The sequence below is a fragment of the Oreochromis aureus genome, linkage group 11 (assembly GCF_013358895.1).
Source record: "Oreochromis aureus strain Israel breed Guangdong linkage group 11, ZZ_aureus, whole genome shotgun sequence".
In the NCBI taxonomy this organism is placed as follows: Eukaryota; Metazoa; Chordata; class Actinopteri; order Cichliformes; family Cichlidae; genus Oreochromis; species Oreochromis aureus.
Genome location: NC_052952.1, coordinates 31392752 through 31419256, shown reverse-complemented (window position 1 = coordinate 31419256; position 26505 = coordinate 31392752). Strand labels below are relative to the sequence as shown.

Here is a 26505-nt window from a genome sequence, read left to right as displayed (position 1 = left end):
TTGAATATGTTGAAACGTATTCAACAAATTCTGATTTGTAAAATGGAGTCGTTAATGATTTTTTTTAACTTTATTCACCATTTTAAAGCCACTTTTTGGCCTTGTGAACGTCATCTGATGGATATACAAGTATTACACAGTCCAGGACTGTTTCTTGGAGATTTGGCTGCAACAACAACTTGTTTTTGTTGGCTATATTTTACATTATCCTCTTTCTTATAATCTCTTTGTGCTCGTCGCTCCAGCCAGTAGTCATAAATAGAACTTCAAAAGGACAAAAGAGCAAACTTGTACAATTCACAGTCACAAAAACAGCAACAATTGCTACTAAATAGCTGACAGTGAGCTTTGGAGGGTTAATACTACTTCATGGTATTGTTAGTATTATAAGATAAAAAGTGTTATAGTTGCAGTGACATGCTGAATTCAAGTATGCAGTTCAGTAGTGATAATGGAGATATTGGTGTTATATACCCTTAATGCGCTTTTTCACACAGGTCCACATGCTAAAAGCCACACTTACATCTTCCCACAGGTCATGTGGGTAGGAACATGTGATTCATGTGTTAATGTGTTCTCTCTCTGCAGGGTAAATGCCAGTCGTGTGCCCTGAGTGTACAAGCAGAGGGGAAGGTTCAGGATGAGGCTAAGAGGAGTCATCCCTGGACTGGTTATGACCTTTGAAAATTAGCAGTGTCAATCTCTGCTTGACTGGTGTTCTGACTAAAGTGAAACTGAGTGGACTCAGAAGAATTCTTCACTTCCTCAAAAATAGCCTTGTTGAAAACCCATTTTAACCCTTTTTAAATAAATACACCTTTAAAATGAAAAAGCCATTAGGAATTAGCAGCAGCAGTTGAAAAGGTGGCTTATGCCTCACTTATTTCTGCTTGGTTTGTTAAGTAAAGGACAAAAGAAATGGGAATATCACCAATATTTTCAGCTAAGGTGATAAAATTTGGTAGATCACACATTTCTCAAATAGAAACAAGGTAAGGGCGTGTACTGGTTTTTCACTTTTTTTGCTTTGACTTGGGAAAAGGCATCACATTTGCAGTTCATTCACACTGCACAGTAACTTTAAATGCTGTGTAAACATCCCATCGGTAAGGCTGTTTCTGGGTGTGACACTTTTGGTTACTGAGCTTCACCTTTGCTAATTTATTCAGCTTAATGTGGTGTTACAAATAGTGATATTCTTGTGGAGATCCCATTGCAACTCTGCAGAGAAAAATTATTTTTACACCGATTTTGTTGGCAAGCTCTTTCAAAAATGACCTCATGTGTGGCAGTGGATGCAGCGTTACAGCCAAAAATGTTTTGCACACTCACCCTCTCTGAGTGCGCTGCCAAAACATCCTCAACACAACGCAGTTTGTTCATTCAGCACCTCAGATTCTCATTTCATTAATTTTATTAAACCCAGCTGATGACTTGTCTCATTCACAGATGACTCTGTTACCACTCTGAATCGTGTCCTAAATGTGATCCTGCAGGTAGATGCCCTCAGGTCAGGGCCAGAAAAATTGCTTCTGGCAAAAGTAAATTTACCCTCTGAGGACCGGTGATAGTGATGCATCGAGTCGTAGTCCGGATATTTCTTTGTGAAGCAAAAAATGAGGAGTAAAGGTGAGAGCTGCTGCCAAGAGGGAATATGGGGACTGACAGATAAAATCCAGAGAGAAACAGTGAGAATGGCTGAGCTGCGAAGTGTAAAGCTCATCTGCAGTGGCAGAATGAGTACAGATGTGGGAGGCTGGGGGGAAGCACAAATGTTAATTATGAAACGTTTGGGGGAAAATGTGTGTTTATTGTATTTAATGTGCAGCGTGCATGAAAACACATCAGTGGCATTCAGTTAGGGCAAGCAAGGAAGCAGTGGCAGTCTAGTGAACTCTTACAAAAAAACCTATTCAACCCCATCAAAGAGAAAGTGATCTCTCTTCTTACAGCTCAGACAGCATTAGGTGAGAGCTTTGGTCCAATAAAATATCTCCTGTTGGCATCCATCCTGTAAATTACCTCCATTTTGTAGCCTCATCTTCTGGAAGAAGCCATTAGAATCTACAGCTTCTGTCATGTTCACCAGCATGTCCGCGTTCTGGTAACAAAATACTGAGCTTCTCAAGCTGAGAGGCCAGCAGCATTTACTGGTTGGTTGTTTGTTTATTCACATTGTGGGTTTGTCTGTGGTCGTTGACGGGAGGCTGACAGGTTCCCCAATGACTGCACAACAAGCTGTTTTTGGTTCTGCTTTCTTTGCTCTGTGGTGTCCAACTCTAGACCTCAAGGGCCGGTGTCCTGCAGGTTTTAGATGTGTCCTTGATCCAACACAGCTGATTCAAATGGCTAAATTACCTCCTCAACATGTCTTGAAGTTCTCCAGAGGGCTGGTAATGAACTAATCATTTGATTCAGGTGTGTTGACCCAGGGTGAGATCTAAAACCTGCAGGACACCAGCCCTCGAGGCCTGGAGTTGGACACCCCTGAGCTAAAGTCTGCACATTGTGCTCAAAGAGAGCTAGCATTGTTGAGTAAAGAAGCTCTCTTTGATTTATCATAGTTTACTTTTCATCCTAATAATCACCTTGGCAAACATGTGTGATGTACGGGAGTTATATGCAGTTTTTAATAACTTATTTAGCGCTTTATCAAGGAAAGCCTGAATGATAGAAAGAGGACTTCAGCCATGTTCATTTTAATTAAGCAGGCAAGTTGAGCAAGTGCAGGCTAACCAGCAGTTTCATATTAACATCTATGAGAAATCACTTGATTGGCTGAATGACTGAATAAGTTCAATCAGAAAAATAATGATGGCAATCCCAACTTCAGAAAAAACAGCAGTGGCATGATCGCTGTTTTCTCTCTGTCTCTGCTTTATCGTGTGTGTGAGTGCATGGGTTGGTTTTGGTTCAGAAGTGGGACTTTCTTCTGGTTCCCGCCTTCTGGCTCACACACCTGTTCCCGATGTCCTCGTTTGTGCTACCACTTAAAGTAGTGGCAGCCCTGCAGTCTTTGCTGGATTGTTGAGTTTTAACCAGTTTGTGGAATCTGGCTCCATCACCACTGGGATTGTGCTGTTTGCCTCTGAGTGGGGACAAAAAAAAAAAAAAAAAAAAAAAAAAAAAAAAGGTCTTACCTGCTGTTTCCTTGTCTACAGATTCAGTTGGAGGGACCTTTGCGGGAGAGCGGTGAGCTGTTTTGTGTTCTTGGGAGAGAATCTTTGGATCCGTGTGGATTTGTGGAATAACCCTGTTGTGTGGAAACCCAGGACGTTTGCTAGTGTTGATGTCCTGTTTGAACTGTTATTTACTGTAAATAAATAAACGCACTGAACTGTTTGAGTCCTGCTTGACTAGTGACCCTTGACAAACAGGCTACCCCAAAATGCAAAGTAGACATTTCTGATGTCTGTCTTTTTAGTGCTCCTTGCAAAACACTGGAGGACCTTTCAGCAGTGTAACAACTGATAAGACCCAAATGTGCAACTCCATTGATGAGATTAAGGTTCAAATTCTTTGTGATCAAAAAGGGGTTAGGACATAGGTAATCAATCCAACCACACAAACAGAGAAATACGAAGCAAGCAGAGGCAAAAACACTAGAAGACGGTCATGAGAGGAGTACTAAAAGTACACTGCAAACACATCTGGAAGGAAACTAAGGTACGCAAATCAAACCTTAAATACAGACGCAGGTTAGACACATTAAGGTGGAGCAGATAGCTGCGTAGAAGGGAGAAACAAAGCCAAAGGGTAGGCAGAAAATTCAAGTTGGCATGATTTCCATTTGCAGAATGGAGAGTGTTTTTGACAGAACTAAAAGAAATTGGTTGGCTGAAATACACGGATAAGAAATAGCCAGCACTAACACCTAAACAGAAGAACATAGGCTTACAGTCGTCTAAAGGAACTGTGGATTAAAGTGACATTGAATGATTAATCATGAGACGTTCCAATTAAAGATTTCAGGTTGCCTTTTTATGAAAGTCAGAGGCGCTGCAACAAAGTACTGACTGTGATCCAACGCTTTTTCTCTACTTGATCTGGAATTACCAAATTAGTTGCCTTTTTTTGTTTTGTTTTCTCTTTCTGCTTGCAAAGGCTATGGTTGATATTGCTATGTTTACGGCTAGCCCGTCGCCTGTCCATTAACCCTCTACTGCATAGCGTTGCCCTGAGGCAACAAACCACATTTTCATGCCTTACACTGGCCCTTCAAAGAAAAAAAAAAAAAACACTTTTTTTTTTTCAAATAATGCTACCAGACACATCTCTTTCCAATAAAATGATGAGTTGAAGGTGGTGTGACTTTCATTTTGCGGGGGGAGGACCCCTTTCTGCAAGCTGCACTACATGAGAGACCTCTCCATTAGGAGGCAAGAAAAAGATCACTATTTTACATGTTTATAGTGAAATAAATGTATAATAAAAAATACTTGTATGTGCATGAATATGTTAAGAAGCATATTTGATTGTTTGTTCTACTTTTTAAAATTTATTTATACAGTAAAACTGTTAATTTTCATTCGTTGCCTCAAGGCAACACTGCGCAGTTAGCCCAATTTTTTTCAGGCAATATAATGCATTTGCAGATGTGTGTACAGATGTGTTTGTGTGCATTTATATGATCATAGTATATGTTTTTTACTTTACAATCTACTCATAATTACAGGACATGGATGTAAATACCTTTTATGGAAGGAAACCAAGGGAATGTGCACTTTCTGTCCTCAGAAAGTGAGGACAGTGAGCTTTCAGGGAGTGACAGTGAAGTAGAGGAGTCGATCCCTAAATGAGGTTTGAGGAACACTTAGGAGCTCAGGGGTCAGGGGTCAGTTGGTAAAGTAACTGTGCCTGTGTGTGTGTTAGTGCCCACATAGCAAGCAGGTCTGGCCAGGATCTGGTATCAAGCTGGCACTTCTGACTGACTGGTGTTTTGGCAGAGTGCATGTCAACCGGATGTGTGCCAGGTCTGGCAATGACGCCACTGTTTAGGCGATGGCATGCCATATCTCAGGTTGTAGAGCAGGTTACAAACTGATCGGAAGGTTAGTGATTAGGTTAGCCTGGCTCCTCCAGTCTGCATGTCAAGAGTGTGAATGTGTATGAATGTAGTTAGGAAGCACTCAGTTAAGCAAAAGTGGGTGAATGTGGCATGTTGTATAGAGCACTTTGAGTAATCTAGGAGAGTAGAAAAGCGCTATCAGTCCATTTGCTGTCTGAACAGAGTTTCGGCATGTTACTTTTGCACTGTTTTGCATGTTCTGGCACATGTTGTTATTGCATGGTTTGATTAAGGCAGGGGCGGATCTAGAAGGGTGGCATGGGGTGGCAAGTGCCACCCTAAAATGATCCCTTGCCACCCCAAGTGCCACCCCAGTTTTGCATATGACAGTGTTGTTTATTAAATTAAGATAGCATTAACAGTTTGAGCGTAGTTACAGTCAACAGTGAATATAAATGCTAACACTGAAGATATTGCATAGTGTTCCCCCCCTCCACTATTAACAAATGGTTCAGCCCATAGCAGGACCGGCTTTTTTCTTGTTTTCAGTAGCAAGTGATGCTTATGATTGTGCAAGAGCACATTTTGAACAGCACCATGGGAATTTTGCTTTTTACACAGGTGGTTGGATGTTACACTCTGGAAATGGAAGGAAGGTGAGTGTTATTAACCCTCTTTGGTCCACAGACACGCTGCACCTCCAAATCACATGACTGATGTAAGCTGACATAGCAACAAGCTGCAGCCACGCTGAGTCTCTATTTCAGCCCACATTGAAAGTTCGGACTTCAAAGTTTTTAAATTTTAATTACAGACCAGTAAATCCAGAGTTATGATAATATATATAAGCCACGCTTTTTTCTAAATACTGTCGTCATCGTTTTTGTGTGTGTGTGTTTTAAGCGTTTTGTAAGGACAGCGCGAAAACACTAAAGAAAGGGAAAAAAGCCACCTCTTTCCTATTGGTGGAAAAATGTACCAATCGACCAAAAGTCAACACATGGGATTTGGTTGTTTAGGAAGAGGGGAGAGTTTTGGGAGTAATGTAAGGGCAGCGAGACAGAGCGAGCGAGCGAGAGAGAGAGAGAGAGAGAGAGAGAGAGAGAGAGAGAGTTTTTAGATGTGGGAGATTTGTGACGTTTAGTGTGGAGTGTATAGTTAGTGTGTTGTGTTGTGTTGTTTTGTGTAGTTGTTCTGTTGTGTAGTCGTTGTTTTGTGTGTCAGTGAGGGCACTAATGAATGTCACAAAGGCACATTGCAACGTAAACACTCTCACTAAGTAGAAAACCAGCGGAGTGATACACCTGCTGTTGTCAGGCCTGCAGGTTTGTCCCTGTGCTGTTCTCCTCTGTCTTTTGGTGGACAAACTTTTTTTGTTACTGGCACACATCATTTGTGGGGCATCTTATTGCGAAACCTGATTGTTCTCTCATTTTAGTTTTAGTTATATTTTTAAATGGTTGTACAAAATGAAAAAACAGCAGGTGTATTGGCTGCATTTTTAGATAAATAGTTGTATATGTTTACAAAATGTACATTTTATATTTGCATTTCAAGTTATAAAAATTTATTCAACATGTCTGTGTTTTTTTTACAGTAAAAAAATACTACTAGGATTTTAAGTTCTTTGTGTGATTTCAGATCAGTGATACTAATGCAGTATGTCAGTGAAAACAACAACTAAATCCAGTTGAGCTGAAAAGAATGACACCAAACAAGGCAAGGGGGAAAAAATAAAATGAAACAATCTGAGGGTGAAATACAAACGTAAACTCAAAAGGAGTCAAAAATGTCCGGTTGTATTTCAGACCTCAGTGGGTTAATCCAACAAATCATGAAAAATTAGGTTTAAATTTTTGTTCATGACAGTGCAGATTACTGACATTTTGTATAATTTAAGCTGTAACAATGTGATTGTTTTCTAACAAAAAACAGTGTGAAACTTAAGTTAGACGTGTGTTTGTAAATGACCCGCCTCATGTTGTGTAGCTTTCTGGATTTTATACTTCTTGGGCTACATATTTATTTGTTATACAGGCTATACAGTACATAACATCAAAACTTACATGTTTTATGTAACTAAAGTGTGTAATTATGTGGGCTACAGACAATAATTAAGTTATAGACTATATTTATATGAAAAACGTGTATACTTACTGCTTTTGAATTATTTTAACCATATGTAACCACCTGCATATGTGTTTGAAAAAAAAAGGCTTTGATTTTGCCACCCCATTTGATTTCTTTGCCACCCTCATGCCACCCTAAGAAAATTTCTCTAGATCCGCCCCTGGATTAAGGTACACATTAGGCTGACATTTGGGGCCAGAGCTCAAACCGTTCTGGGCCAGCACAGGGCCAGCAGTGTGTCTACAACTGGCCCGTGGCTGCACACCACCTACAGATGGCCCACATACCGCAATGAATGATGGCCCTTTGGTGGCTCAGATCAGGTTTGCCAGAGGTAATCCACACATGGGCCAGCACAAGACCACCAGTGTGTCTGAAACTGGCCTTGTGCTGGCCCATGTGTGGGCCACCTCTGGCAAACCAGGTCTGGGCCACCAAAGGGCCGTGATTCTTTGCGGTATGTGGGCCATGTGTAAGCACATTGTGTGGGCCAGATCCGGGCCATACCAATTTTGCTGTGTGGGTGTGTGTGTGTGTGTGTGTGTGTGGTCGTGTATTACTTATTGTTGTGGGGACACAAATTTCTTTACACACGCACATTGTGAGGTCTCGCCTACTTTATGGGGACAAATTGCAAGGTAAATCATCAATTTTAGGGTGAAGGCTTGAGTCAGGGTTAGGGTAAGGTTCAGGCAGGGACTTGTGATGGGTAGAGTCAGGATAAGTCTCCAGGAAATTAATGTAAGTTCATGTAATGTCCCCAAAAGTGATGGAAACACAACACGTGTGTGGGTGTGTGTGGGTGTCTCTACACAGACGCTGCATACATGGGGTTAGGGTCAAATGTTGGATGTATTTTGGTGTTTTATTGTTCTGTGAAATGTTTACATTGTTTATTTGTTGATTATTTATTTGTTCATCCTCGTTGTACTAATACAACTTATTGTAGAATAACTTGGCATTTTACTACCCTTGTCGCACAGTGTTGCCTTGAGGCAACAAACCAATATCTTTTTTTGGGGGGGCAGGGTGTCAAATTTTATGATTGATATATTATTAGTGACCCTAAAGCTCCCCCAAAATAGGGAGAAATATTTTTTCCCCCAAAATTAAAAAGTCATGCAGTAGAGGGTTTTAATATTCATTATTTACATATATCATTAGCATTGGCATAGCATTGCTAAAAACAGAAAAGTATGAAATTTAAAAACAATCAGCTTCCCTTCCCTAACGCCACTCACTGAGCCTGGTTCTTCAGGAGATTTCTTCCTGTTTAAATGGAGTTTTTCCTTCCCACTGTCACCAAAGTGCTTGCTCATCTGATTGTTGGACTTTTCTCAGTATCATTGTAGGCTCTTTACTTTTTAATGCAAAGAGCATAGAGGCAACTGATGTTGTGATTTGGCACTACATAAATACAATTGAACTAAATCTCTTTCCTTGTCTCTCCCAGGAGTTGACCAATCATTTCCCTCATAACTGCCAAGCTGGCCCTTGGATCAGCTGATCAAGAAATAACGGTCAAGACCTCTCACAGGAGCATCTACCCTGTAAGTCTGATAACGGTTTAATAATATAAACTGAAGATGAATAACTGATATAACATGTTTACTTGTAACAGTAGAAAGCCTGCAGCTTGCATGCATTTAACCCTGCTAATGTTTAAATTCAGGAAAGAATGAGCTAAATCACAAACAAATTTCCAGTTATTTAACTATTTTACTTTATTTAGGCTGATCTGTTACAGTCTGTTTAATGTTTTAGGTGCGATTACACCGTGATTTGTGATGTTACAACTTCTAGGATAAGAGACACATCTAATAATTCTTTATCTGTATCTGCAGTTTACCAGTGTAATTTATTTTTTAGAATATTTTCAGTTTTGATCAGCAATTAGCTAAAAATCATGAGGCATAACTTTTTGTACAGCTCAGTGTAAAATGTTTGGTTTTTTTAGTTTTGTTTTTGTTTTTTTACATACGACAGTTTAGCAAGAAATATGGATGCAAATTCTTTCTGAATATAGTGTGCATGCTGTAGCAAAACCACAGAGATGAATAGCAAAATGAAATAGTGGGGGAAAAGTGTGAATGTGTTTACACTTCTACCAGAACTCTTGAAAATGATGGCTCAGTCATTTTATGTTCGAAGCTGTGCCTCATTCTCACCGCTGGACATATTTGGACAGACTTTATTGTAGGGAGACGGCAGATTAAACACAGTTTTCTGGTCTGACTTTGATTAACTTTTTTATTCTAACAAGCACATCTGTCTTTTAATGTCTAGAAAAGCTGCTGGTTTCTTTGCATGTTTGAAAACAACTGGCTGGTATACAGACCCAGGCATTAACTGCCTTGTGGACTCAAGCTATCGAGAGCTGTTGGGGTTTTATGAGAGTCGTTGACCCACCCGGCCATGAGATGAAAAGACTTTAAACTGTAGGCAAATAACACAATATGCAATGATCATTTCTCTCTCACTCCCTTTGTTTCAAAGTATCAATAGATCATTACTTACAAGTTTTGGATTAGTTTCAGTAGGAAAACATGGTTGTTTATTCTGTTAGACCTCTTTGTGTTATTATGGAAGGAACACACTAAATGAGCGTTAAACTCATCATCTAATGAGAACTTTGGGTTCCTCTGAAGTCATGAATATATTTATATGCAAACTGCAGAATAAGAAATGTTTGAGCTGACATTCACTATAATTATCTTCAGCTTGCAGAAACCATCTACAGACTGAACAAAATGGATGGATATGATAGGACTGAATAGTCTCAGCTGTTTGGCTACTGACTTTTGAGTGTTATAAAGTTCTGTTAGATGTAACATTTTGCCTCCTACTACTTAAGTAATAGAGTACAGGCTGAGTACTTTACATGAACTGTAAAAAAAAACTTTCTTTCTCCACTTCATAAACAGTGGAGTGCTGAGGATGTGCTGCACAGACGAGCAACATTCGTTTGCCAACACTTATACACATCACTGCAAATGTGATCACAGAGAGAACTGGACACATTTTGTTTCTAGTTGTAGTCCAGTCATGTCTTTTTGTAATATCCTCCAAGGTACTCTTTTTTTTTTTTTAACAGTTCTTTCACACAAGAACTGCTAGTAATGTCTTGATGCATTCTCAATCATCCAGGAAAGTAAATCTCCAAAAGTTGAATCTGTTCATCTGGACATAGCGTTTTGTGGGAGAAACGTTTCGTCACTCATCCAAGTGACTTCTTCAGTCTCAGCTGACTGCAGGTTTCCCCAAACCTTATAAACAGTACATTTGCATAATGACTGAAACCAGCCCACTGAAGGAACAATGGGCTGTGAGGTCAGTTCCTTAATCATAATTATGCAAATTCCCATGACCATTGATCAACAATCACTGACCAAAACCCACTGATCAAAGAACACTGATCAAAGTGGCCCTGCAGTCAGCTGAGACTGAAGAAGTCACTTGGATGAGTGACGAAACGTTTCTCCCACAAAACACTACGTCCAGATGAACAGATTCAACTTTTGGAGAACTGCTAGTAATGTTTGAGTAATCAGGTCATGTCAGAGGTTGTCTCCGACCCATTCACACTGCTGAATGGGTCTGTCCTTGGACAGACTTTTTTAGGAGCTGGCAGATTAATCACTCTTTTCTGATCTGACTGTAATGAGCATTTATGTTCTCACGTGCACATCTGTCTTTCATTGCCTAGAAAAGTTTCTGGCTACTTCGTCTGTCAGAAAATGGCTGATGGGTTTAAATATTCAGACATTAACTCTTTTGAGGGGCTTCAGGTATCAAGAGTTGTTGAGGTCATATAAGACACCCAAGAGGTGAATGCTTTGCAACGCATGAATAAGGGTGTAGGTAGGTGTGAACTGTTGAAGCTTAGGTTGGGCTTTCAGACACAGCGACCCTGGACTTCTCGCAAAGCCTTACTTTTATGATGTTGCAGAGGAGGAAGGGAGAGGACAGCAATCAATCACAGAGGTGTGGTTTAAATGTGGGTGATCAAGGAGTCTGTCGCTACACAAAGGATTAGTGACAAAATCAAGACTGAAACACTCAAGGCACAAAACAAAAGGCTGATTAGTAATGTCACATGTCGATTGTAACCTGTAGATAAACAGGATGTGCAGGTATTATTCAATCATGGACTCGTATGTTAAGTACCAGCAAGCTTTTTAAGAGTCACAGACATACTCACTCATTTTCATTTAACTCTGAGTGTGCAGGCTGGAGAAGCTTCTGCCTCTGGTCTTTAGGTTCATGGGGATATGGTTTTTGAAGGCATAAGACCAAATTTATTTTTCCCAGGAGTTTCTACCAGGTAAGAAATCACAATTATTTTTGAACTATGTACATCCACTAAAGAGATGTGTTAAATATACATTTATTTGTAAACTGGAGGGACATTTGGCGAAAGCATTGTATTTGAATGGATGTTAATTTCACCACATAATTATTTTCAGCATGCTTTTACCACATCTGCGCTAAGGTGAAAGTGTTGGCAATAATTTTGACAAAAAAGCTGGATAGTTTTCTTGGAGTAATATAATGATTTCAGTCTTCACAGCACAACTTTCAACTTCCGTATAAATATGAGTTTAGACACCAATTACCAAACAATGGCTATATGACTATAACTTGGATTAATACAATACTGCTTTGTTTTCAGTGATTTAGTCTTTAAAGAAATTCTCCATCATGTTTGAATTTGCAGTCGTATTTGTCTTTAAAAGAGATTAAAGACTGTAGTCCTTCGACTACAATGGCAACTACAAGTAGTTCAAGGACTAAGGTTGAGTAGTTGAAGGACATAATGCAAAGCTTTCTTGAGTTGATTCTGTTTATCTGGATTCTGTTGAATTTGCAGTCATATTTGTCTTTAAAAGAGATTAAAGACTGTAGTCCTTCGATTACAGCCAGGTAAGGAAAGTTGATTCTGTTCAGTGGGAGAAACATTTCTCCCACTGAACAGACCGCATGCATCAAGAGACTTTCTTGAGTAACTGGCCAAAAATAAACTTATTTGAGAGATGGCTTAAGTGAGTTCTGTGTATCTTCTTTGTGTTATTTTAGTCTGAATGGTAAACGTGTTATTGTTTTTAACTTTTCAGGTGGAGCCTGCCTTCAAAAAGTTGAAGGTAGGGAGTTAGGCCAAAGGAACGTTAAACAGGCGTGGAACTGAGCATTCCAATAAGGTAACATGATGGTCGAGTGGCTATCACATCTGCCACCCGAAGTTTGGGTTATGGTGTTCAGTTACCTGAGCACACAGGAAAAGCACAGGGTACGCTGCTGCTGCAAAGTCCTCAAAAAGCTGATTGACCACCCATGCCTATGGCGGAATCACATGGTGGTCCTATCCAACTTTCCACGTTACACAGCTGGATTCTGGGACACACTAAAGTATCGCAGGGTGACCCGTGTTGTAGTGCAACGTTTGAGGCCCAAAGACTGGAAACACCTTGTGAAGTCCCTCCCACGGCTCACCACTATTGTCTGCATGGAGGGACAGCAGCATTACAAGAAGAAAAATGTGGACAACCTGCTTCATTTCCCCAACCTAAAGACTCTCGGGATACGAAACGCCACATGGAGCGAGCCGATGCTACAGCAGTGTCAGACTGGGCATCTAGCAGAGCGGCTGACTCACCTGAGTGTGTGTAACATCCAGCTTCCAAGCACTGCTGAGTTCGTAAACAGCGTGTCACGCTTGTTCAATCTGGAATATTTGCTGTTTCACCAGCAGGCTGAAGGAAAGCTGCAGGTGGTGGAACCGGTGCCATCTAAGGCCTTCCATAACTTGCTATTGAACCTAAAGAAGCTGAAACACTTATCCTGGGAGATACAAGAGAAGCCAGAAGTGCCACTGCCCGATGACTACTTTTATCCCCCAGACCCAGAAGACCCAGGTAAGTCTAGTGTCTTTACAGCGTTTTATAACCCTGCATCAGAACCAGTATACAATTTTTTTTTCACCTGAAATATTAAAATAACATTCATCAATAGAAAATTGCACTTCACATGTGGGTTTACCTGCTAAATTACTCCCCAAACAACATTTACAGCTACTGTGTAACTAGATCAAATGTATTTTGTGACCCAGCAGGTCACAAAATACAGGTCACAAGTTAGACCTATCTAACTTGCATCATCAATGACGTTACTGAGTACAGGGTGGATGATGCTGTTTATCATAGCTTTTTCCTAAAGGTGTCAACTTGCTAACAATTGCTGGATCACATGTGACATGAGGAAGCTGCTATGTTGCTGCAACTAATGAGGATCTTAATAAACTTAACTAAAGATGTCCTGTACTGATCACACGGTCTATTGTCCCCTACATTTATTACAATTTGACGACTGTAAAATTGCCAGATTGACTCTGCGCGCAGTTTTGCACACAGACACAAAGTCACCATTCAGAGTTTTACTTACTACCTAAGCCTGTAGTGGTGGGACAGTTGGATCAGCCACTGTGCCAAATTATTAGCAGAGAAGTAATGAAAGGTTTGACTAACTTGCTCCCCTTATTTGGTCCTGTAGAAGCGTACGGTGGCCCAACACTGACCTCTCTGGAGTTGGTGAATTACCCAGAAACCATGCTGTCTGAGAATGCGCTGAGGGGACTGACCTCACTGAAGTCACTGACTGTTCACTATAGGTACCTAAAAATCGACGTCAAATGTCGTCTGCAGTCCTGGCTGAGTCATCTGCAAGAGCTAGAATCACTTGAAATCATTGGTAAGTGTCACCATTGACATGTGCTTTTATTTCTTTTAGTTTAGTTTCGCAAATTTGACCTGATATACAAAATAAAGCAGTAGCACAGACTCGCCACGTAAGTCCTAGCAGCACTATTAATTGTACTAATTATTTTTTAAAAGCAGGTCTTAGTATACTTTTATTAGTATTGTAGTATACTTAGTAAACAAAGGACATACTTTCTCCAACAAAATACATCATCAGAAAACGAAGGGTGAAAACCTGTTTGCCCCATGTGTTGCCTTTTCCTTCTTCCCATTTGTAAAACTAAGAAGCAAATTTAAAAAAGAAACACATATACACAAAAGTTCAGGCTTCAGGTCAAAACTGCCTCCTGTAACTCTTCTGATTTCTGTCCGTCTAGGTGGGAATTCTCTTGCTCTCTATACAACCACTTTTCCACCCCATGTGACCAGGCTGGCGCTGAGAGTGATCATATCACTCAAGGATTTATGCTTCATGGCGAAGAAAGTCAAGAAACTTGAGCACCTCGACATGCATCAGAACCGCTTCTCTGGCAGTCTCTGCAAAAAGCTTCCCTCACTATTTCCTCAGCTCAAGACTCTCAGGATACGGTGAGATGGCAGATTTTAATTTTATATATAGTATTTATTGTTATTTTTATTGTACCAGCCATTGAAACCTGACACTTTTACCTAAAATAAACTGTTGACAAAATGGTAAAAGTTAGTCAGATGTCTCATGTCTAACCTGCAGTCAAGAATGCAAAGCAGTAAATCCTCTCACAATAAGAAAGTAGAATAATTAACTCACTTAAATAGAATTTAGAGAGAATTGCTCATTGAAATTGTTACAGATTAAATTTTAATGATTACCTTCATGCAGTACTGACTAACATAAATCAATTAAATAAAAAATAAATACAGATTCCAGGTCTAAGAAATGTGCCCTTATTTAACAGAGGCACTATGCTGTTCTTTTATGCCTGCAAACCTGCATAATTTAAACTATGTTGAAGCATTTCCTTAAATCCAACCCAAACATTTAATGTGCTGAAAAGAGTCACCTGATTTTTCTTTTTCTTTTCTGGGTTTCCAGTTACCCCAGCACCAGATCTTACTATCAGGAGTCTAAAACTATTTGCTGCTCTTTCTTCTGTAGATATTTCCATGAGGAACCAAAAAGAGACCTCCTGTTCCTCCGCAACCTAAAACACCTCGAGCAGCTGGAGCTGATCGTGGAGCGCTCGTGCATTCTCAAAAGTGAACGCAACGACCATCCCTGGCCGAGTCCGTCTTCGCAGGAGCTGATCAGAGAGCTGCAGGAGCTGTCCGAGAACAGGATCAACATCATCACCACAATGCGACAAAGAAACCTTTTTCGAGAATGTGATTGTGTTTGGGAAGGGGAGTAAAGACACTGCGGTTAAGCCGCAGGTAGCCGAATGATAGACATTGACATTCAGACAACACTGTCATTTGAAGTCAACCAGACTCAGAGACACTGCAGAGATTTTTTTTCTCTTTTTCCCACAAAGTCTTATGTTTTCAAACTGTTTCAACATCTCACTCAGTATCTGAATTCTGACACGATCATACAATCATACACTCATGTCTATAACCCAGCGGCAGCCACAGCAGCACAACGCAGTGATGTGATGTTACAAAAATTGAGATTTGCACAACCGGCCGAAGCAACACCAATGTGCGTTAGTGGATGTGACATCAAGTTTGGCGCTGTGCAACAAGGGCTAAGCACTGAGCTAAAAAGCACCGTTAACAGGCAGGACCCTAAATGTGAGCAGTCTGAAAAGTCTTAAGATGTATATTTCAAAGCCCACAACAACAACAACAACAACAACAACAACAACAACAACAACAACAAAGCCACATTACTGCAGAGGGGTTATTGAGCTGTCGGCCTAATCAAAAAGCTTTTTCTGGTGACTAATTTACATGAACTGTGTTGTAGATCTTTGTAGAAGATTTGAATCTTTGTAGATTTACATGAATTGTAGATCAAGGAAGGACTCAGTTTCCTTAAATTTATTATTTTTTTTGCGTTCAAGGTCATTTAAAGTAGTTTTCTTTTTTTCTTAAACAGGGAGAAATGATAGATCCATTGTTTGCATATTGATTTTGCTCCGGCTGATTTTTTTTTTTTTTAAACTGAAGTGACTGTCATTATAATCTATTTGTTTCTCCGGCACAAAGAAGGAAAGCAAATAACGAAAGTACAAAACAAACCCCAACCGTTAGCATCAAAACTGAGTAGCAAGCAAACTGAACTGAAAAGGCAAGAAGCTGCTTCTTTGTAGCTCCACTGAAATGCTACAGATTGTTAATTAATGTTAATTCAGTGCTTAATTTTTGAATTTTTTTAGCCTTTGTTTTTTTTTCTAGTACAAGCCATTTTTTCTGAAGAATTGCAGTCTTTGATTGGATCCTCTCTTCTTCTTTTGCATGTATAAAATCAAGCATCTAGCCATGCCGCATCATTTTATTTGTCAAAGAATGGGTTGTTCTAAAGAGCCCACTGATATTAAGCATGGTACTGTAATGTGATGTCACTGCTATTTCCTCCCATCCTCACAGCTTCAGGTATGAAGCTCCTGAGAAATGTAAAAGTTTTTGTTTGGGGCAGCTTTTATATCTCCTCCCTGATGGTAAGAGTGAAAAAACTCAATGGGAACCACTGAAGGTGTCCTACATGATACTGGAAACTCTGTGGATGTAGTACTGTTTGATCATCTCCAGCATGGATGAGACAGTGATGGCAATGATCTTTCCTGCTGTTCACACAAGCCTGCCCAGTTGTTGTATGAACATAAAGTACTCTTAAAAAAAATAATAAAAAAATGTATTTTGTTCTTTAAATGTCAGACTTGAGTGAGTTGATGGTTGAAACAACACATGATTTGGTTCTCCTTTAAGTGGCCTCAACAATGAGAAGCATCAGATTCCTTAAACAGCCTTACATGCGGGTTTTAAAGATCAAATTACATGGAAAGATGTCTTATTTACGTATTTGTCAGACACGAGTATGAATTACACACACAGATGCAGTTATCTGACAAAAGTCTTTCTCATAAGTAAAATGTAGAAGGCTGTGCAGTGGTTTACTTAAATATGAAATGAGTGAGACAAAGCTTTAGACCACCAGAAGTCCAAAGTAACAAATACAAGTAAAAATACTTTGTTACTGGGCTTAAGTAGAATTTTCAGGTATTTATACTTGAGTATTTATTTTTTACTTTTACTCCCTAAATTTGGACACAAGTACCTACACTTTCTACTCCTTTATTTTGAAAACAGACTCGTTATTCTTGGTTTAAAAGTGGAGGTATGATTTCACGTCACCGTGTGCCTTCAAATATCAAACCAATTTGACCCTAAACAGTAACATGTGAAAGATAATCCTATTAATGGGGCATTTTTGATTCAGAGTGTCTGTGGTGTTCCTATGAATTTTAGCTGATCATGCTTTGAATCAGTCACTGAATTCCAGTTTCATACCAACTTTATGCCATGTAATATAAAGACTGCATGCATGGTACACTGTCAGTTTGGATGGTATGAAGACAAATCATGAAACATTTCTTTACAGCTTGTTGAATTCAGTTGTGTAAATCCACAGTAAACCTCAGAGCTGTGCACAAAGAAAATGTAATATTGCTTAAAATATAAATTCTTGTGAAATTCTTCCCACTGGCTGAATCCCAGTTTAACTCCTGTCTCCACTCATTTTCCAGTTTAGATGTAGACGAAAAGACCCCCTCTACAATGTAGGCAACAGAAAATAGAGCTATTTTAAAAAATCCTACTTCTTTTTCCATATTCCATGCATAACTGACTGAAACAAGATTTCCCGTGTGGTCATATAATTTTATTACATTAATAGAGCACAGGGTTCACTCAAAATTGCTACTTTTTACTTTCTTTGAGTAAATTTCAGAGTCTGTACTGCTCATGACGACAAAAATTCGGTGTTGGCAATAATTACAAGCTGTAGGGATGGGAATCAAGAATTGGTTCCCAGTAGTTCAATTCCTTCTAATTGTTAGTTTGGCTCAAAATAATAATTTAATCATTAAAATATTTAGACCTGCTGTGGATGTGCTCAAACTCAACCACAGCTTTGTAGCCTTGTTCATTTATTTACACTGTTTATCAGCAGGGGGTGGCCTGAAAAGGAAATCAAACGGATGGATTTGACTTTTGGAGTGAGCAGTGGACCGTAACAAGACATAAAGAATTTTAAAGTTGTTTGCTTTTTTGTATATCAGCACAAAGGTAAATGTGACCATAAAAATTTGTTGTTTATATGAGCAACTTTAGGTCACGCTGTATTTTATGAATTACTGTTATTTTACATCACAGACACAGAGATTTTGACCCGGTGCTTGTAGTATTGTCAGTAGAAAGTACTGTAGGTAAGAGTTGGTCCATCAGGAACGCTTCAGTGCACTGCAGGTTTTTTTTTTTCTGTTGCTTTGTCCATATTTCTTAAGTACATTGTTACATACATTTTAAATGCAATGTGGACACTCAGATGAGATGCTGGGGGGAGTATGTCTACTTATTAAGTGCTGTAAGCTGCAGTGCATAAGGCTTTTTCCTTATTAATATGCTGCAGTGTAGTGCCACTATTAAGTTGTTGTTCTTGGTCGCTACAGTTTCTTATTGGTGCTATCCACGTTTAGCACATCTTTCAACTGAGTTTACAAACTCATGACCCACCGAGTCTTGGATACCAAGTATTTTAGGGCTTCAGAAAAGAATCACAGTTGGCCAAAAAAGAGTTTGGTGTTGAAATTATTGTCAGGATCACAGCTTTCTCATAGCAAGTAATCAAAACCATGCTGTAACATAAAAAAAAAAGTCATTTAAAAAAACATTTTCTGTGTTTCAACAGTTTTGTGTGTATTCATCACTGCTGAAAACTGAGTGCATCCAGCCATGTGTATCCGTTTGTACACTCTCTAAATCCTGCACCAGCTGAAAGCGCCACAGGTCTTTGCCCTTTTGTTGGAGGAGACTGTTGCCATAGCAAAGGCTCAGTTGTTACAGTGCCTGTGGCAACAAGCAGTTTGCCTGGCAGGTCACCATGTGAGGCCACTGGCACCGCTCTGTGATGACTTTAAATGCCTTTCTCCAATAGCGCCCAACCAGCTGCACCAGTATATAGCTAAATTAAAATCCTATACTAGCTGCAAGTGTTTTGCAGTTAATTTTAGACAACTACAAAGCTGTGGTCACTACTAGCAGTAGGATTAGCATTTTTCATATGGCCGCTAGTGAGACTGTTTAGATGTTGATTCAAAATTTAAGGCAACTCTTCAACAATAGTCAGTAGTAGTTAACAATAGCCTAACCTGAAACACTCCTATTGCCGGCTATGCGGACCAAGCTCTTGTAACGGTTGTATAAGGATCGAATAGCCGGTAGCAATGGGCCAGACACCCCATACTCTCGAAGCACCTCCCACAGGACACGCTGAGAGACATGGTCGAATGCCTTCTCCAAGTCCACAAAACACATGTAGACTGGTTGGGCAAACTCCCATGCACCCTCAACTATCCTTGAGAGGATAAAAAGCTGGTCCAGTGTTCCACGACCAGGATGAAAACCACATTGTTCTTCCTGTATTCGAGGTTTGACTAATGGACGGACCCTCTTTTCCAGCACCCTGGCATAGACTTTCCCAGGGAGGCTGTGGAGTGTTATAGCTGAAACACACTCTCCAGTCCCCCTGCTTAAAAATGGGAACCACCACCTCAGTCTGCCAATCCAGATGTAACACCCCTGATCTCCACGCAACATTGTAGAGACATGTCAACCAAGACAGCCCTACAACATCCAGAGCCTTCAGGAACTCAGGGTGGACCTCATCCACCCCAGGGGCCCTGCCACCAAGGAGTTGTTTAACTGCCTCAGTGACCTTGTCCCTGGAGATAGGCAAGACATCCCCCTTGTCCCCAGACTCTGCTTCATCCACACAAGACGTGCCAGTGGGATTAAGGAGGTCCTGGAAGTATTCCTTCCACTGCCCGACAATATTTTTAGTTGAAGTCAGCAGTGCTCCACCTGCATTATACACAGTGCAGGTAGAGCACCACTTTCCCCTCCTGAGTTGTCTGACGGTTTGCCAGAATCTCTTCAAGGAAGTCCAAAAGTCTTTTTCCATGGCCTCTCCAAACTCCTCCCACACTCGAGTTTTCGTTTCAGTCACTGCCTGTGCCTGTGGAACACAGTGCACTAAACATACACAGTGCACTGTGTATGTGCTCTCGTGTTGAGCAGCGTTCCGCTTGGCCTGTCGGTACCTATCAGCTGTCTCCGAAGTCCCACAGGCTAACCAAGCACGATAAGACTCCTTCTTCAGCCTAGTGGCTCCCTTCATCACCTTGCGACCGCAGCTCAGTGAAGTGGCTTTGATAATGGAGGTGCAGGTCTGGTGATACGATTACAAAATTGATCATCAAATCACTGAATCGCTACCGTATCGCAGTGGAGGGGTTTGTGTGTCCCAGGGATCCAACGGGCTATGTTGTCTGGGGGCTTTTGCCCTCTGGTAGGGTCTCCCATGGCAAATTGGTCCTGGGTGAGGGACCAAACAAAGAGCAATTCAGAAGAGAGAAGAAGAGTAGAACATCAAGGGAACAGTTCACCCTGCCTGGGATAGGGTACCGGGGCCCCGCCCTGGAACTAGGCCTGGGGAGGGTGCCTGAGGACCGGGCCTTAGTCCTTGAGGCCCGGCCGGGCACAGCCCGAAAAAGGGACATGGGCACATCGTCCTGCAGGCCCACCACCTGCAGGAGGCGCCGTAGGAGTTGGGTACATTGTGTACCGGGCGGCAGCCATCAGCGGAGGCCCTGGCGGACCGATCCCCAGCTACCAAGGCTAGAGTACACTGACTAAATATATTGATAATGCAAACCACATAATTGTCTATTATTCATTTGGTCATGCTGTTTTCACAGCTGACATTTGACTGCTGTATCTGCATGCTTAAAAGGGCATAAATGTTGTGCCTGTGTGTGCACTGTGTATGTGCCAATAAGTGTCTGTGAGTATCATAAAAAATGGAGAAGGGTAAAGTAGGCCAGCTGTTCACAGCACTACAGGAGCTGGTGGAGTGAAGGAGTGATACAAAGACTGCACCCTTCCCTTCCTCTCTTTCTCATCTTTTGTCTCCTCCCCCAAAGCCATTGTTTCGCTATAGTCCTTTATCTGACTTTTACACAGATGTAGTCAGTGATGAGAACTGAAAACTGCAATGTTGTTTAAAAGCATGACGTGATAGTGATGACTTGAGTCATGATTTAAACCACGATGTACAGATGAGGATTTATTCTGGTTAAATGAATGATTCAGTTCACTCTGCATTAGTTTTATTGCTACAGTCATTGTAATGATTGAAATAGACCTGCAGCAGGTTAGGGTTATTAAGGACAGAAATGTCAGTGTACTAACAAGTAAAGTGAGCGTGTTGAGAAGACAGATATGGATGGAGTGCTTTAAGGAGGTGATGAATGAAGAAAATGAGGGAAAGTTAGTGAATTGGAACATGCCTGTGGAGGTATGAAGATGTCAAGGAGAGAGGACAGTGATGTGCAGGGCTGTAGTAACCACAGAGGGATACATCTGAGGAGACATACCTTGAAGATATGGGGAAGAGTTGGGAAGCTAGGTTAAGAGGAGAGGTGATGGTCAGTAAGCAGCAGTATGGTTTCATGCAGAGACAGAGTCAATGTTTGAGAGTGATACTGGGGAAGTATAGAGAAGGTCAGAAGGAGCATCACTGTGTCTTCTAGAGAAAGCCTATAATAGACTGTCAAGAGAGGAACTGCGGTACTGCAGGTGTGTGGTAGGAGTGACAGATGGGTTCAAGGTGGCCATGAGGGGTCGGCTCTGAAGCCCTTCTTATTTGGTGATGGACAGGTTAACAAATAAGGCCAGGCAGGAGTCTCTGTGGACTATGTTGTTTGCAACAACATATGTGAGAGTAGGGAGCAGGTGGACAAGAGTCTGGAGAGGTAATAGGTGTAGCAGTGAAGATGCAAAGAATTGAGGTAGTGAAGGTGGATGAGTTTCCATACCTTGGGTCAACCATCCAAAACAACAGACAGTGTTTACCAGAGGAAAGAAGAGAGTGCAGGCAGGGTGACGTGGGTGAAGATGAGCGTCGGGGTAATTTGTGACAGAAGGACAGAAGAATGAAAGCTGAGGTTTACGGATATGACAGTGGTGTACAGTGACTTTTACAGAAAGGCAAACAGAGATTCACCGGTTTCACTGAGTTGCACAGGGCTCTGTTTTGAGCACAATAACCTTTGCTCTATACATGCTTCCCTTAGGTAACGTTATTAAAAAACACAAAACCTAAATTTTTATTGCTCTGCAAACAGGTATAATCATCTGTGAAGCCAGATGATAAAGATCCGTTAAACTGGCATACAGGCCTGGGTGACCTATAATTTCCTACTTCTAAATTCAAACAAAACTGAAGTTAAGTTTTCATACTTGGCCCTTGAAGAAACATGGTGTCAAACCAGATACTTACTTGGATGGCATTACCCTGGTCTCCAGCAGCACTGTGAAGCCTCTTAGAGTCATTTATAATTCATTATTATTGGGTTGTTCTGTAAATTCCCTGAAAAGACTTCGGTTTGTCCAAAACACTGCAGTGAGAGTACTGATAGGGAAGGGAGAGATAATATTTCTCCCATATTTTGACTTGTCTTTATTGGCTTCCTTTAAAATCTAAATTTCAGCTTAAAATCTTTATACTCACCACAAAACATTGTATAACCAGGTCCCATCATATTGTAAAGACCTCATAGTATCATATTAGATATCATATTAGCACCTATCCTATCAGTAGAACACTTTGCTCTCAGACTGCAAGCTTTCTGAGAGTTTCCAAAAGTAAAATGGGAGACATAGCCTTCAGATGTCAGACCCGTCTCCTGTGGAACGAGCTCCCAGTTTACGGCTAGATCAGGTGACCCTGAAGCCTCTCTTAGTTAAGCTTCTGTAACTTCAGGCCTACTGTGGAACTTCCTGTGATCCACAGCATTTCTTCTTCCAACACTGACCTCGTTCAATTTTACAGAAAGGGGATTTTTGTACTCTAGACTCAATAAGAGTTTTAATTGCACATTAGATTTTGATTGGCTTTTGCCTAAGTTAACAGTTTAAATGAAGTTATATTACATACAGATGGCATGCCACTGACATTGTGACATCTGGAATGTGCCCCAGTCCTCTTGTGACTCAAACAAACAGCTGCATGGATTTTCTTATCATTTCTGCCTAATAGTGTTATAGTTCTTAGTGGGTCTTATTAACAAATGAAAACAAATCATTTAAACTGAGCTTTTATTTGGTTGGTTCTTTTTCCTCTCTGCCACCTCTCTGTACTTTCTGGCGAGCATCTCGCTCTCACTCTGGAACTACTCGATCTGTGGTGACTGGCCCCACCAACCTGCCAAGTATTTGTTATGCTGTTTGCCATCTCTCTACATTCTTTTCTCTATCCTCGCTTTTCCCTAACCTTTAGTCAGAGCACATGGCTGTTCTCACTGAGCCTGGTTCTGCTGGAGGTTTCTTCCTGATAAATTGGTTGATATTTATGCCCAGTTGTCAAGTACTTGCTCACAGGAGATTGTTGGTTTCTCTATATAATTTTGTTAAAGTGAGTAAGATAAGTGTTTATATTTTATTAATTTGCAGTACATAATTCAAATTTAACTGAAATGAATGAGTGTATGTGGCTACAAATGAAACAACAGCTGTTGGATGATTGTGACTCGGACAGAAGTGATGTACATCAAATTTTAATTTGCACAGAGCTTCCAAGTTCCTGTGTTCACCGCAAATGTAACATCTTTTCACTGAGATAGATTTAGTTTTCTCAGATGTTGAGAGCATGTTGAAATGCTGGACATGAGTCAGGTGGATTTCCTGTAGAAGAAACCTGCTGTATTCTCTCCCTGTGAAGCAAATCCACTCAATACTGCACCTGAAGCCTGTACTATGAAGCAGGATTTGGGCTTATCTGGATAACTTCAGGGTTAACCCTGGGTTGTCGGTATTATGAAGGGAGTTCACTTCTTATTGTGGTCCATCACCATGGTAACTTGTCCTGCTGACCTAACGTGCTCCGAAGCAGGCTAAGTTCGAGATCAACAGGTATGAAATCACTGCCTACTGACAGTCAGTTCACAGGAAAACAGTGCCACCATTCCTGGAAGATGCCTCAGACCTCTGTGCAAAGATGACATTTAAAGATGACAACACCACACCTTTCATGTAAATTTCTTTATTGGATTTAATGTAAAACAGGAAACACAATTCCACTAACCTTCAAATCGACAAAAACTAAAGAATTGCTCCAAATACTGGTGGAAAACATGTTTACAACTGAAGGTTTTAAGAAACCATGCATTGCATCATCACCATCAGCTGCAGTTCATCTGAAAAATGGTCAAATTAGTCAGGGTCATGTCGAAGTGCTAAAACAGCTTACATGGGTTAGCTGCGTCCATAAACTATACTGCAACATCACACAGACAGCCTCTAATGAGTGCTAAGTGCTTATAAAACACATTTTCATTCACAAAAACTGGAGCACAAACTTCTTGGATGTTTTTTCCTCACAGCATCTCTTCTATAACTAAACTATAAACATGCGTGAGAAGTGGAAATACTAAACGTCAGGTTGGAATTTGAAGGACTACAATTTCTCCCACATGGGGAGAGATGATCCAAGTTTTTTTGACAGGAATGATTTCAATATATTTTCACGAAGAATAAGTGAATGAAAATGTGAAGATGGGCAAGAACCGCCACCTGGAGATAGACATTGCTGCTGTAGCATACAAACAGGAAACAAAATGTTCTGTTCGTTTTTTGAACACAAGGCTATTCTGTCAGCCACGCTGTTCTGTTAAAAATAAAGTATCAAAAGATACAGCACACAACTAATTATTGTTAGGTTTCAAGTACTGTGTACTCATAACAATACGTGGTAAATTTGGGACTTTGTGAGATAAGCCTTTTTAAAATGTATCTGTAAAGCTGAAGGTCTTTTGCGGTGTTCTGTTGGTGCAGCTCATTCCATAATGGGATGCTCTGTGGATATAGTGGAGGTGTGGGGAGAGAGAAGAGCTCTCTCTCTCTGTCTTCACTGAGGAAGAATGCCTCCCTCCCCCTGCATGAAACTGGCAGCACTGGACAGCTCCTTCAGTGACCGGATGCTCCACATACCGAGTTCAAAGGAGCAACGCTGCACGTCTTTTCCTCCTACTGCTGTCACATTGTTCAAACACTACTGTTCCCTAAACCCCCCTGAAATATGTACACTATTTGTTTGTGTTTTAATATGTACAAAAACAGTCACATTGTAGCATTTGTGTTTTTAATGTGCAAAACTCATACAAATTAAATCTGCAAGTATATCAAAAACAGTAATCATCTTTGGGACCATGAATTATTTTTTTAGGATATAGGCAAGAAAATGAAAGAGCATCAACTCCAAAAGGACTGACTTGCAAAATCTGTAACAATAAGTCAGGAAACAGCAACTTATTTTCACATGTACACCAAGCAGCATTCTCCTGGCTTCAAGACCAGATTCTGCTCTCATCACCCTTTGTCAGAGTAACCTAATGAGACTGGATATAATTTACGCTGCATGTATGGAGATATAGGTCATACAATAACCCCAGGTCTGCAATTACTCACAAGACTGCTGTGCCGTTTGTTTCAGGAAGTTCCAGTTGTTTGGAACACTACCAGTAAGCAGTTTGATTTATGGGTCACAACTACATCTACCTTGTGCAGATGCTGACTTAAACTGGCAGGGTATGTGTCCCCCCACAAGGCCCCAGCACAGTCTTTTTCATACGTGTCCTAAAATGATTTCTGTCTTTGTTATTATGGGCCAGAATTATGGACCAGCCAGTCATCCAAAAGTGTATATTTTCCTCTTTTATTTCAAAATTTTGAGGATGTTGTTCTTGGCTGGAACTTCTAGATAAGGAAATGACACTGCAGCAGGGAAATGTGAAAATCGTTGTTTGTTCAACTTTATTAGAAATGATTTTCATTATTCTGCTTGCACTGTGACAACAGAGCAAGTGGAGGATGGAGGAAAACAAGAGCGGGTGATGAAGACTGTAATGCTCAGGATGGCATATCATTTATTATTCCATCAGAGGTGCTGAGCCGGGGGGGTGAACGGGGGTGGGGGTGGAGGCTTCTTTTGTTTCAGGGGTTGAACGAGAGATTAAATGGGCCTAATCTGTGTGTTGATGAGCACCGTTTCCTGTTTAATAACACAGAAGCGCCCGGACTGTCATAACAACAGCACGTGACCCTGATACGTACACGATAGTAGAAAGCATTGACCCTAAAACGGTGGAAAATGCCACACGTCCAGACAGAATTAGGCTGATGTTCATGTGTACTTCCCAATCTGTGTGCTTGTTTACAGTGAACATGAAGGTTATCCTGTTCTAACAGAAGACATCAGACCTTACTATCGATTCACATTTTGTTTGCTGCTGCCAAGAAACTGTTGGTGTTTCTGTGATACCAGTTCTTGTACATTTGAACACATTTAATCATGTAAAC

General features: G+C 40.7%; 1 protein-coding gene across 1 annotated transcript; it reads left to right on the top strand.

The window, feature by feature from the left end:
• Positions 1-3586: 3586 nt before the first annotated feature.
• Positions 3587-16684, top strand: LOC120442558. The gene is made up of 8 exons (XM_039619194.1): positions 3587-3666; positions 5630-5664; positions 8592-8688; positions 12253-12797; positions 12888-13050; positions 13685-13882; positions 14268-14478; positions 15026-16684. Exons 4-8 carry the CDS (start codon positions 12342-12344, stop codon positions 15276-15278), a joined length of 1281 nt encoding a protein of 426 aa, XP_039475128.1. The 5' UTR covers positions 3587-3666; positions 5630-5664; positions 8592-8688; positions 12253-12341; the 3' UTR covers positions 15279-16684.
• The last annotated feature ends 9821 nt before the right edge of the window (positions 16685-26505 follow it).